This window comes from Trifolium pratense, linkage group LG7 (genome assembly GCF_020283565.1).
Source record: "Trifolium pratense cultivar HEN17-A07 linkage group LG7, ARS_RC_1.1, whole genome shotgun sequence".
NCBI classification, from domain to species: Eukaryota; Viridiplantae; Streptophyta; class Magnoliopsida; order Fabales; family Fabaceae; genus Trifolium; species Trifolium pratense.
In genome coordinates, this window is record NC_060065.1 from 41,196,907 (window position 1) to 41,211,245 (window position 14,339).

A 14,339-nucleotide genomic window follows, 5' to 3' on the forward strand; every position below is an offset into this window, starting at 1 on the left:
CAATTAAAGCTAAAGTTTTTTTTTTGTTATGTATAGACAGTGTTTGTATTTCACTACTAAAAAAAAAGGTTTTTTTGGACGGAATTTGGACAAATTTCCCACGAATTTCAGACGGAATAATAATTTTGGACGGAATTCAGACACACAGGGAGTGTCCGAAAAAGCCTCGTCGCAAATCAAAGTGTCCGCCCCAAATTCCGTCCCAAATATGTTTCAGATGGATTTCAAACGGTTTTCTCACAAAATATAAAATCTAAGTTTGTGATGTATGTGGACTATATTCCAATGGATTTCGGACGGAATAAAAGAATTTTTTTGTAGTTTTAATTTTTTTTAAAAACTCGATATCCAATTTTATGAATGACTAATTCGAGGAAACCAATTTCACCGACTTCTTGCGATGGACACAATTAAAGCTAAAGTTTTTTTTGTTATGTATGGGCAGTGTTTGTATTTAATATAGCTTATATTCTAATTTTATTTATCTTAAAATTTTAAAATGAAGAAACTACTTTTGACTGGAAAGTATGTTTTAAATTATTTATAGTTTCTTTTTTTCTTTTTCTAGAAAACAAATATGAATGTTATGAGATCACTATTTCGTTGCAAGATGCATACCAAACAATCTTATGTTTTTTTTTTTTCTTTCTTTCAAAGTTCAAACTGATAATAATTAATAACATCTTAAATGTTTTTAATTTACAAGTTCATGGTACTATAATTTGTTTCTGATTTTGTATTAATTATTTTAAATAATTTTATAAAATGGTGATGAAAAACTGATTTTAAAACAAATATATCTTCTAGTTGAGTTTGTTCAACTTTATCAACAATAAAAAAAAAAAAAACAGTTATCAAATAGTAACAAGCTAATAGAATTAATTTTTGATTAAATAATTAAAACATTAAACGTTATTTAACCGTGTAACATTAATTAATTGTTACACTGGTATAATTTAATCTATCTTTCATCTCTTTATATGAATTATAAACGTTATTTAACGGTGTAACATTAATTAATTGTAGGTACATGTAGAATGGTCGAAGCGCAAGGACCACCTCCGTTTCAGTATTGTTTTCCAAGCGAGTTCTGTCCAAAAAATCTTGAAGGTTGTAGACAGAGTTGTTTTGATATACATATCACTGATGGCGCCGATTGTGTTGGACACAAATGTTGTTGCGGAGTTTAGCACCTCAAAATTTTCGTACAAGTTAATGTACTAATAATACTATATATCTTTATGGTTTCATCAAAATAAATTAAAAACAAATACAATGATTTCAATTTTAATTTCATGTGCAACGTTTAAGTAATATGATGATCGGTTAACAGAACATATATATAAGTCATCTGCTTCTGAGCCTCAAGTTCAAAGCTTTGCACATAACTCAATTTGGATCAATAATTCATCAAACCGGTACCGAAATGACCGCAATCGAGTTAGTTTTCCACAGAATCAAACTCCACTAAATTTGAAGTTACAAAGAGAAATTAATTATCATTTTAGTAAAGGTCTGTCCAAATTAATTATTGTATGGAACTGCTACTGTTATTTTTGTCATGTCTCTCTCCCTGTAGCTAATTTTTTAATATTATTAACATTTCCGGAAAGATAACAAAATTACCCTTGTTGTCTTTTAAATTTCCTCAAATTTGGAGTTACGATGTGTTTGGTAGACGTCATTGAATTTGAATGTCAAAAGTAGATTTCTGCAAAATTAGTAATTGGACAGACATTCACTAAAATGATAATTAATCTCTCTCTGTAACTCCAAATTTAGTGGAGTTTGATTTTGTGGAAAACTAACTCGATTGCGGTGATTTAGGAAATAGTTTGGTGAATTATCCAAATGGAATTATGTACGAAGTTTTGAAGTTGTGACTCGAAAGCAGATTTTGTGCAGAATTTTGGGAGAAATACCTTCACTAAAACGGTAATTAATCTCTCTTTGTAACTCCAAATTTAGTGGGGTTTGATTATGTGAAAATATAACTCGATTGTGGTCATTTAGGTATCAGTTTGGTTAATTATGGATCCAAATGGAATTCTGTGCGAAATTTTGAAATTGTGACTCGAAAGCAGATTTTGTGCAGAATTTTGGGAGACATACCTTCACTAAAACAGTAATTAATTTTTCTTTGTAACTTCAAATTTAGTGGGGTTTGATTCTGTGGAAATATAACTCGATTACGGTCATTTCGGTATATGTTTGGTGAATTATTGATCCAAATTGAGTTGTGTGCGAAACTTTGAAGTTGCTACTCGAAAGCAGAATTTTAGGGGGGCAAAATCCAAAAAATTGTAAAACAGGGGGGTAAAAGTCCGCGTTTTAAAATAGGGGGGGTAAAATTCCAATTTAATCAAAATATGGGGGGCAAAACTGCATTTAAGCCTTAAATTTTTGTACAACTTATCTTTATGGCTTCCATCAAAATAAATTAAAAATATATATACATTAATGGTTTCAGTTTTAATTTAGAATTCGGCCGCGAGATAAATAAAGTTTGGTCAAAAATTATTTTTATCGAAAATCGAATTTATATTCTCTCGAACTTTTTTATAATCTAATATAATATATAATTAATTATCATTAATTTAACGAGGGATTGATGTGCAATAACTAAAAGTTTCATAAGGTTTATCATAGACTTGTGCTGATGTGGCATAACATGATATTTGACTTAATTTGATTGATGTCATGTTAGCATAAGACAACTACCCTCAATTTATGTGAGGGTTAATTAGAAAAAACCTAATTTTTAAGGTTGTTATTAGGACATTAATATTTGTACTAAAAAAATTGAAGTCCACGTGTTATTAAAAGTCAAAGTCAGAAATGCTCTGCGTCCAAAGCATAAATCTATGCGTAGAAGACTTAACAATGGGTTGAGGATAGTTTGTAAATGTTCTATCGTCCATTGTTTTAAAAATTGGACAAATCATGGAACTCATATATAAAAAGTAGTAGTATATTGATTCTTTGGTCGAACTATTAAATCATTTGATCGAACCACCTGAAAAAATCGGATTAAATTAAATGACTCAGTCGTATCTGTTGGAGCAAAAATGTATATGCGAGATGAATGATTATGAATCGTTTTAGGGAAAAATTGCTTCTTTTCTAATTAATCACCTCCAAGTGCACAATGCCTTATATAGGCTTATACAATGATCAACTAACTTGTAACAATCAAACATAACTAACTAGTTGATTGTTACACAATCCTAACTAACTTGGCAGCACACACTTAGACCTAGTGTGACACAAGTCTACACCATATGTGATGCCTAGCTTAGTGTGACACAAGTACCTTAGTGATCCTACAATCTATTTGAACAAGGTTGCATCAATTTGTTCTTCTTCACCTTCCTTTGCTAACTTTCAATGCCAACAAAATATGACAACACAAAATGACTTACATTTATTTGATGTGTATTCCCCACCACCATCGGTTCTTAAACTTGGTTATGACTTCACCACAGTCATTTGAACCATCATTATTCAAAACTTCTTAAACACGTCAAAAACTTCATTCTTCCTAGCTATCAAGTATATCTACTGAATGATTAAAGTCGGATTGTTACAACTTTTCTAATAATTTGAACATTAACAATGCTTTTTTGCAGCATATAAATATTGGTTATGTGAATGGTTGATTTAGACTTTTGTTAGAAACTAATTTAAAATCGGTGCAAATGGTCTTTCATTCTAGTCTACTGTGCACAAGCCACTTAAGTCTTACACATACACAAGTGTTTTTTTACCACTTAGGTATATATAGCCTATTGCCTAGCTTAGTTGTTTTCAAAAGGCAATAACCACGTTAGCAACTACAAACTTCGTTATAATTTATCATTTCCACCTATACCACATAATTCATAAAACGCTAGAATAATATTAGTACAAACTTCTCATTCAAACAAAATCTTTCAATCCCAATTTGTTTCACTAAAGAATTAATCTACATAAATTATGGTTGCTTAAAAGTTCAAAGTTTTCTATTATGATGTCACAGCTAACTTTACAAAATTATTTGGACATACGGTAAGATAATAAAATCTTAACATGAAAGAGCAAGTTTTCTTTCAAGCAGAGCATTGGTTTCATTAAAAAGTGCATTTCCTAGTTCAAGATACAGTTATTCCTACATGATTTGTTATGAGTGATGATTTATGAAGCAGCACAGTCCTCTTCATCGGATGTCCCCCAGGGGACGAACAGTCCTCTTCATAAAATCACAACCATACAATTAATAAAAAATTATCTAAGTCATTCTCTCTTTCTACCATAACCCAGCTATATCAGATTTTGGTCCATTCAATGCATCATCGAGATCAGCATAATATTGTCTAATCCATCCATGGATAATATCGACCTCTTTCTTCCTCTGATAAACCAACCATTCCGGGTCGTTTTCATTTGCAGATTCAAGATCCATGCAATGAGTTCCTGAAAAATCAACATTTGTCAAACATATACAGAACCATTTGATTATGATATAATAAAAGTAGACAACTAAATTGTATGTATTCACACAATACGAAGACATACATACCATTGGCTGTGGTAAGGGCGACAAGAGTATCCGATATATTATTCAGAACCCTGAAATATATAAAAGTCACAGTTTTTTTTTAACATTGTTCTAAAATATTTAAGAATAGTTTATTTTAAATTTGGGTTTACCCGCCCCTACTCCAAGGATCTCTCAGTCCATTTGAGAAGATGATGTTGCTCGAAAACCTTTTAAGAACCAATTCTATATGCTGCCATTAGTCACAATAATTAAATTAATTTTCTGTTGTTAATACAATCTTAATATTGAAAATGAAACCTAAATTTTATAGAAGTACATACCTGACCTCCATAGTAGGTAGTAATCCAATGGCGGCGAGGTAAGACACCAAAATCTCTCTTGCACTGTGCAGCAAAGCTCGTGAAGTTGAAAGGTTGAGGTTCAAACATGGAAGAATTGTCACTGCCAATGGGCATCACCATTTCACTGCATGTCTGAATGCATAATAGTTCAATTTATTTTAGATCAACAAGCACGAAATAATAAGACTCTTCAATATTATTTACTGAATATTTTATATAATGACTAAATCTAAATGTGATTGTTACCTGCCATCTCCAACCAAAATATGCATCTTGATCAGTAACAGTATATTTATCTGAATTAACTGTGCAAGTACTGTTTCCATGGAAGGCAACGACACCCCCATATATCCTGCTAAGGATGTCACTTCCAAAGGCTGCTCCATCAATGGCTTCACATAAGTCCGTAACTGGGAAAATATCAAATTGAGCCGAGAAGGTATATATGTACTCCAGGTACCGTTTCAACTCTTTAGACTGTTCCAGGGGACTGCAGGAAATAGTGGTTCAAATAAGTTCTACTGGAACTTAAATCCTAGTTCAAACAAAACAAAGTAAAAAAAAAAAAAACAAACAAAAGGGAGGAAATAAATGGCAACATTGTTCTTACTAGCAAGTGTTGAATCTCTGGCTCAGAATAGATAGACCAGATGGCTGAGATGCTACTTGGTCAATTTCAGACCAAGAATTTAGTATATATTTGTAGCAAGACTCACTTGTTTCCTACATACCCATTAATTAATTAATCATGAAGTCATCTTGACTAATTACGTTTGAGATAAAAAAATATAATCAAATAACATGAAAGATAAAAACTAAACTATTGTGAATCACCTTGAAATCCCTTGTAACAGTATCGTGATAAGCAGTTTGTGGTGTCATATTATCAAAGTAGAGTAGTGGAGCTGAAGAGGCCAAGGCCCCGATGGTAATGTGGGGATATTTAAGCCGAAACCAAGCAGCAAGCACTGCATAATTCACAAATATACAAAACATTAATTAAGACAAAACCATATAAATAAAATAGTATATGAGTAGAATACTATCACTGCCAAAAGTGTGGCCCATAGAAAGGATGCATTGCTATAGGATAGTTGCTTGGATGGTTTAACTAGTATCTCATTTATGGCATTGGTTAAGGACAGTAATCATATAGGGCCTAATTACACAAGTAAGTAGGGGGGTTAAACATTGGCTAGAAACCTGCAGCATAATAAGCTCAAACAATCAAACACAATAAGACTTTGTCCTTGTATGATTATGTCTTCTTAGAGTGGTATAATACTAATACTTATCTGGTCTTTACAAAAGATGTCTTTCAGTGTATTAAGAGTTTAAGACTAATCTTGAAAAAAGTATAGTTTGCGACAGCAATTTCAACTTTTATAAATGTGACACAAAAAAATACAACATATATATTGCATATGCCTGGCTAAGTGAAACAACAAATGCAAAATAGTTGTTGGATCAATATCTAATGAAAGGAGACATAAATAAGTTGGAAAAATAAAAAAAAATTATAGAATTAGAGAAAAACATAATTAGAATAAAAGTAATATTGAAAGAGCAAAAAAATAATTAAAAAAAAAAAAAAAACTTACAAATAGAAATAAGAGAAAACAAATATAAAAAATAGAATTAGGAGGCAACATAATTGAAAATCAACATTAAAAATCATAGAATGATGAAAGCAGCATAATTATAAGAACAAAATTATTTTTATAAACTAACTTCCACCGTATGATTCCCCAATCACAATCACCGGGGACTTTTGAGCTTGTAATATATCCTTCAAATGTATCAGCACTGCCGCATAATCAGCAAGGGCTTGTGCAGAGTTGAAGTAGCCCAAAGTGCTTGTGTTTTTGTATGCTTCCCTTGATTGAAAGGGCACAGATTTTCCGTAGTACCGATGCTAACAAGTAAATTAAAAATATCATTAGAATTTATAAAACGAATTTGATTCAGAACATTCATCATTGAGTATTAAAAGTAACAGTTTTCTTTAGTACCTCTATGTACACTAGTAGAGCATTAAGGGAAATTGCATTATCTGTCATAAATCCAACATAAGGATAAATTTCAGTTTCTGCACCCAAGTAGACAAGTATTGGGGCACTAGAATTAGCACCACCCCAATACTTATAATTGACAAAATATCTCTGTTTGAATGTTGTATAACTTTCTGGTACATAATTAAAATGATCTAATATTTGATCATAAAAATAGGTATGAAGGCCATCATTTAAATTGAGAGTTGGGTTCTGATACTTGATTATTTTCCAATCTGAATATGAGCTCAGCCATGGAATAGGTAGGGAGTTGATGGTGGTAACAAAGAAAAATAAGATGAAAAGAAGATGAAGAGGAGATGATTTTTTCATTGCAACAAATTAGAATTTTGAGAAGTGAGTCAAGAGGATTAGAGGAATGAGTAGAAGAGTCAGAAGTGAGAGGGATGAGTAGAAGGAGGAGTTGGCTGTGTATAATGATAATGTCACGTCCAAATAAATAGGAGTAAGAAAACAATAATAATTGTGTAAAAATAAATAAAATAATAATAATAATAATTGGAACAGTTAAAATGGAAATAAAATTAAAGAGTTAGGCATAGAGGTAGATTATAAATTGGGGGAAGGGAGCTGATACCCATGAATTCAACATTGGGAAAATAATTAGGCCAATTAAAATGGAAACACCATTATTGAGGAAAGGCTGGAGGTAGAATTCAATTAGGGAAGGAAGGTGATAACCAATTTTATGAATAAATTAAATGAAGAGTTGAAAAGAGAATCTTCCAAAAATGTAGGAAAGTTACAAAATTGTGTCCTTCATTATTTAATAAAAGTTATAAGAATTCAGTGTGAAATTTGCAAAATGGGCCAAGTATACCATAAACCCTTATCCTGGCCCAACCATATAAGCCTTCCAAACCATTGTCCTTGATACATAGTATGGGAACCATGAAGGGTCAACAACATTACAGGTGCCAAGAAGAAAACCATTCAGCCTCTAAACATAAGTTTGACCCTACTATTGCACATGGACAAGGCTGGAAGGATTACACTAGAAAGGAAGTGTACCTTGGATTTAATCCAAGAGACATGGATTCTTGGGTGCAAGGCAGAAAATACCCCTAAGGAATCAACAAAACAGAACAGTAAAGGTGATAACTCATCTGATACGGCCAAGTACAAAAGTCTAGTTGGAAAATTAATCTACCTAACTCGCACTAATATTGGACTTGCTGTGAATATGGCATGCCTCCATATGTCTAATCCATCAGATGCAATATGAAAGCAGTAGGTAAGGAGGATCCTTCAATAACTCGAGGTACTCTAAGACAGGGTCTCTACTTCAAGAAAAATCCAAACAGGGGTGTGAGTGTATACTCAATAGGAATTTTATGTTACCACAAAGATGTTATCAGCAGGGCAAAGAATCTGGTTCATCGTGATAGAACAACGCACGTGGAAATTGACCAACATTTTATACAAGAGAAGATTGGTGTCATAGGTATCACTCATGTACCATCATGCAACCAGACAGCAGACATTTTAACTAAAGCTCTTCCTAAAAGCAAATTTGAAGACACCAGATCCAATCTGGGAATGATAGAAATATATTACCCAGATTGAGGGGGAGTATAGAAGATTGTTGAAATCAGCCAGAATCATGCGACTCTGTCCTGTGCAGCTAGCATCATGGATACATCATTATTTGTTTCCTTTCTTAGTTATAGCGTTTAAAGGAACTAAATAGTTCCTTGTAGCAAGGCTTAGATTGATTGTATAGAATTACTGTTATATAGCTCTACTTAAACCAAACTGTGTAATTGTTTTAAATTTTAATCATCAAATGGAAAAATAATCCTATTTCCACAATAAGAATACTAATATAGCAAGAATTTTGTCAAAAAAAAAAATTATAGCAAGAAAGTTTTCAACTCACAGTCTTGTCGTGAGTTTCAAATCTTTCAGATCAAGAAATGTCATGGTTGAACCTCCAAATCAGATACTCCTGATTATAAATGTTTCATCAATGAAAAGAAAATGTTGCTCTGTTAAACACATTGCAATCATAACCCAATGAAATGCAAACAAAATGCAAAAATTCAGGAGTATTCATAAGAAAGCACATACAATTTCTTCAAATTTTTCAAGTCAAATATTGCAGGAGGAAGACCTTCCAAGGATGTGCCTTTCAATCCCCTAAAAATGTCTTATCATATCATTCAAAATTGAGTGAGATTCTTCCAGTTGCCAAATGCATATGTCCCTTTAAAGCACTCTACAGATTCATTTACAGCTCTAGAAAAAGATAGGTATTTGTAATGAAAGATATTGTAAGCAACTAATAGTAAAATATCAGGGCATTGGCACGGGTCGCGTAAGAAATTACATTACGCTGGGGAATACAATATAATAGTAAAATATTTAGAAATTTGATAAAACATATTTTTAAGATGCAAGTGTAACTAAATAGAAATATGCTTCCTACTACTAAAAATATATCAAATAGTAGTAATAAAATCAAGAACAACAGAAGAAAATGCCTTGCATAAAAGAATAGACACACAACAGTAAAACCAAAACTCTATTATCAAGGCACAATGAAATTCAGAAACAAAGTAGGTGAAATGAAGAATAAAGAACAATGAAGAAAGCTTTAGGACAAATAATTAAGAAAGACCTTTCTCTAAATTGATCTTATCAAAATTTTGGCTTTTGCCAGAGCCCTATATCATTGCTTGATCAATATCCACATAACAGAATAAATATTGGTTGTTTCTAAATTAAAACTGCATTATGATTAATCATAACTCTGTCATTTTACTACTGTATGTCTCAGACTTTTCAAAAGCCATCAACATCATTGGATATTGGCCAATTTCATAATATGGAACGAACATTCCATACACGTCTTATTATTCCAGCTCATAGTGTACTACCCACAGAAATACTAATACTCAGTATAGTATAGTAGATATCAAGTTGTATTTCAATATCCATCTAATTGTTAGAAATTAAGTATACACTCAACAAGGTCTGTGAGCTACCCAGGAGGAGAACATTGCAAACCAAATCTTTTTAATAGGAAAAGATTCACACAAGAAAACAATTATTCCACAATTTAGGCTAGTAAAGCAAATTGATAATTCAGATTTTGCACAAGAAATATAATGAATGAGATAACAAAATAAGCCAGGTTTTCAAGTTGAGTTGCTATGGTGTAAAGCAAAATAGACACTTTAAAAACAATACCTGGAAAGTTGAGATGATGTCTTGTTCCAACTTAAGAAGGCAGAGGCAAAAAAAATTGGAATTTAATTTCAAAACTAGTTTCTCTCTACTATACTTTCTTAAAGGGGAGCAAATTACATCAATATAACAAAAGAAAAGCAGCAATATAAGTTGAGATTATACCAAATTAGGCACAAACTATCACATTAAGAAAGTCACAACTGATAAATATAAGAAAAACAAAGACCAGTGCTACGTGCAAACGCTATGACACTCGCTCAAATAATGGGCCACCTCATTGTTATTTTCTTGATTACCGGTTGTTTCTTTTAACACTTATAATCATTTTTTATTTAATGATTTGAATCAATCCCCAAAAACAAATGAAATGAGGCACCGACGAAATTGCTCTTTGCCAATGCCATTACTTCTATCTTCAAAATGTTATCTTCACCTAGAAACACACTGTCAATGCCATTCTTTCACAATCACTGTGAGTATGCCCAAATTTGGTTGATAGTTTAAAATTGGGGAAGAGAGCTGGCAAATAGAATGGTGGTGAAGGTGGTTTTTTAAGAATGGGGTAGAATTTATATATAGCTTATTGCCTAGATCTAGATCCTTATTATTATCACATTTGAATTAATACTAAAACTAAAAATCCATAGCAACTGCTATACTCTGTTCAAGTTAGCAAGATTTGCATTCATAAGTTTAATCTGAATAGCAGACACTCCAAAAAATGTTCATGTTTGATCATAGGTGGTGTTGGTGATTATAAAGATGTGACTCCAATGGTTATGGTGAAGACTGAAGGTTGGGTGCGGATGAAGTTTTTTATTGGTGTTAGACCTTGTGGTCACGAAGGCAGAGAGGAAGTTAATGGACAATGGTGAGTCTCATTGCTGTCAATGATTGGAGCAGTGGTGTTGTTTAGTGGAGGTTTCATGTTGATTCAGTGGTAGAGTCTGTGGATATTGAAGTTCCAGGTTCATATGGAAGGTGGTAAAAGGTTTGACTTTGATATGCAGCAAACATTTTCCAAATAAAAGAAGTGTTAACATATTAAATTTACAGAACCAGTCAACCGGTAATCAAGTTTAAAAAAAGGGCCACGTGGCTCAGAGCGTCTGTAGATAGCATTCCTCAAAAATAAAAGCAAGGTCACCAAATTAAAAAGACATAAACCAACTAATTCAAAACCATACCATACATCTATCCACAACAAAACAAAAAACCACACCATACATATAGCAGAAGAACATCTCTTAGAGAAGGTACCTGAAAATCCTGAGCCATGCCATAAAAAATCCTTAGCTCAAAGACGTGGTGTAAAAAATACCTTATAAAACAATGCAGAACGCTACTTCAATTTGTTAATAAAGTAAACTTAATAGAAGTAAATTATATAGAAGCATATATTAAAAACTGTTGTTTGTAATTTCAAAACCTTATCCATCAGTAGTTAGTTGAAGTGGAAGTTAGTTAGGTAACTAACTTATTCATTTACTTGCTATGCAAGGTAACTAACTTTGTTTGAGAGATTGTTATATATAGTGTTGACTATGAGTGTCATTCATTCTTCTAATCGATAAAAAACACTATTTTTCTCTCATCTCTTAGTTCTCTTATGTTTTCATTCAAATCCCAAGTGTATGTATGAATGCTTTGATAGGCGCAAAGTGAGCCTATTCACTGGTTTGTTTTGTTCCAACAAAAATACATATAAGTAGGGAAACTTAATTGTATTGAATGTCATAATATGTAAATGACTAAAGAGGAGCTAGTCCAATCTGGGAAATGACAGGTATCAATTACCCAGATCCAGGGGGAGTAGAAGATTGTGGAAATTAGCCAAAATCAAGCAAGTCTGGCCTTTAAGTCCGACCTTTACAGCAAGCATCAGAGATGCATCATTATTTGTTTCATTTCTTAGTTAAAGTATTTATAGGAAATAATCAGTACCTAATTTTTAGGATTATATTGATTGTCAAGAATTACTGTGGTAGCTCTATTTAGACCAGCCTATGTAATTGCTTTAACCATCAAAAGGAAAAATAATCCTTATTCTGCAATAAGAATACTAATAGAGCAAGAAAGTATTCAACTCGCAGTCTTCTCATGTGTTCCAAATCTTTCAGATCAGGAAATGTCATGGTTGGACCCTTCAAATCAAAGACTGTCTTGGATTAAAAAGTTCAAATAATTGCATAGTCAGACTAATCAAACATCTCAACAAAGTAGGCAAAATGAAATTCCGAAACAAAGTAGTTCAAATAATAACAAGTACATCAACTGAAAAGTAGTCTGACTTTAAGAAGCAACAGAACACTGAAGAAAGCTTTAAGAAATATAATTGATCTCTATCGAAATTTTGATTTTTGTCAGAGCCCTATATCATTGACTGGTCAATATTCTTACACTAAAAAACAACAACATTTGCAAACCAAATCTTTTAACAGTAAAAGTTTTATATTTCATAAAAAAACAATTATTCTACAATTTAGGCGGGTAAAGCAATTTTGATAATTAGGATCTTGCATAAGAAATCTTATAAATGAGAAAACAAAATAAGCATAGTTTTCAAGTTGAGATGCTACAGTGGAGGGTAAACCATGCTTATTTTGTTTTCAAAAGCCATCAACATCATTGATATTGGCCAATTTCATAATATGCAACGAACATTCCATACACATAGGTCTCTTATTATTCCGGCTCATACTGTACTCTCCACAGAAATACTAGTACTCAAAATATAGTAGATATCAAAGTTGTATTTCAATATCCTTTTAATGGTTAGAAATTAAGTACCTGCTAAACAAGGTCTGTCAGCTACCCCAAGAGAACATTGCAAACCAAATCTTTTAATAGGAAAAGATTCACACTTAAAAGGGTTAAATAAGTTTTTACTATTTAGTCCCTACATTTATGCGACCTTTTAAAATTAGTCTCTACTTAAATTTTATTATGTTTTTAGTGCCCGACGTTTTTGCCATTTGCATGTTTAGTCCCTGTCGTCAAATGTTTGCTGACTGGACATGGATGTCCGACATGGATGTCCTAGTCAGCACTGTTACATGTACATATTTAAATGAGGGCATTGACGTGGCACCTGAGTCACAATATTTTTATATTATTTTTGTTTTTTGACAAAAATATTATTATTATTAAATAATAACGAATTCATTTAATTTAGTTCTTTCATTTTTAAACTCTAATTCTCAAGATTAAAAGCTTAATTATCTTCTTCACTGAAAACTTATCTTCTTCATTCTCAGTTTTAAAAAAATCAATCAGCTTGTTCCGAAAGAGATTTAGAGACTGCAGAAGAAGAAGAATCGCATCAAAAACCTAAAATCAAATGCAACCCAAAAACATAAACCCAGAAACATATAACACCCCAAATTAACTTTGGTTTCTAAACTTTTCAACATCAACAACCAACTAAAAATCGCACCAAGAACAACAACAACCCTTCTAACTAAGTAGCGGTTTATAACGGTGAAAGAATTCGAGCCTCTCTAATCCCACATCGGATAAACCTTCGGAGTTAATATCAAGATAACTGGCAACAAGTCATTCGAAGCCGGGTGACTTTGCTAGCTTTCTGATTGCACAAACGATTCTCTTCGGCGAGAACAAAGTGGTGAAGAGAAGGGGAGGAGCGAGTATCGCATGGCCGTTGCTTATGCTTAAGAATGAAAAGGGTTTTTATGAGATTTGGGATTTTAATTTTGGGGTTTTGTCTTTTGATTGTTGAAATTACAAAAAAAAAAATTGAAAAACAAAGAGGATGTAAGAAAGAAGAAGGGAGTGTTCTGAGTTGGTGAAAGAAGAACAAGTAGGGGAAAAATTGGTGGATGATCGTGAGAAGAGGAATGTGGGATTATGGGTTTTTTTTTTCAATTTTTTCTTCATCATTTTATTATTAATTTTTAATTGTTTTAATTAATAAATATTATTTTTTTAATATAAAATATAAATAATGTTTTAAACATGTTAATGACACATGGCATGCCACATCAGCTAATGAGCCCACGTGGCATCCCGTGTGTTTGTCGATGTGGAAATTCCATTTATCCGGTCATCAAAAACTTCACAGCAGGGACCGATATTAGAAACGGCAAAAACATCGAGACTAAAAAAAAAATATATGTTTTTTAATTTAAATTTTTTTTTTTTGTACAGAGGGCCGAGGCCCAAAAAACAAATATA

General features: G+C 32.2%; 1 protein-coding gene across 1 annotated transcript; it reads right to left on the reverse strand.

Moving 5' to 3' along the window:
* Window positions 1–3,973: 3,973 nt before the first annotated feature.
* LOC123896420 (lysosomal Pro-X carboxypeptidase-like) lies at window positions 3,974–7,188 on the reverse strand. Its single transcript, XM_045946808.1, has 10 exons — window positions 7,153–7,188; window positions 6,894–7,043; window positions 6,613–6,796; window positions 5,716–5,849; window positions 5,492–5,604; window positions 5,128–5,371; window positions 4,861–5,013; window positions 4,690–4,769; window positions 4,559–4,608; window positions 3,974–4,452 (listed from the first exon to the last, which is right to left on the reverse strand). Exons 1-10 carry the CDS (start codon window positions 7,186–7,188, stop codon window positions 4,286–4,288), a joined length of 1,311 nt encoding a protein of 436 aa, XP_045802764.1. The 3' UTR covers window positions 3,974–4,285.
* Window positions 7,189–14,339: the final 7,151 nt, after the last annotated feature.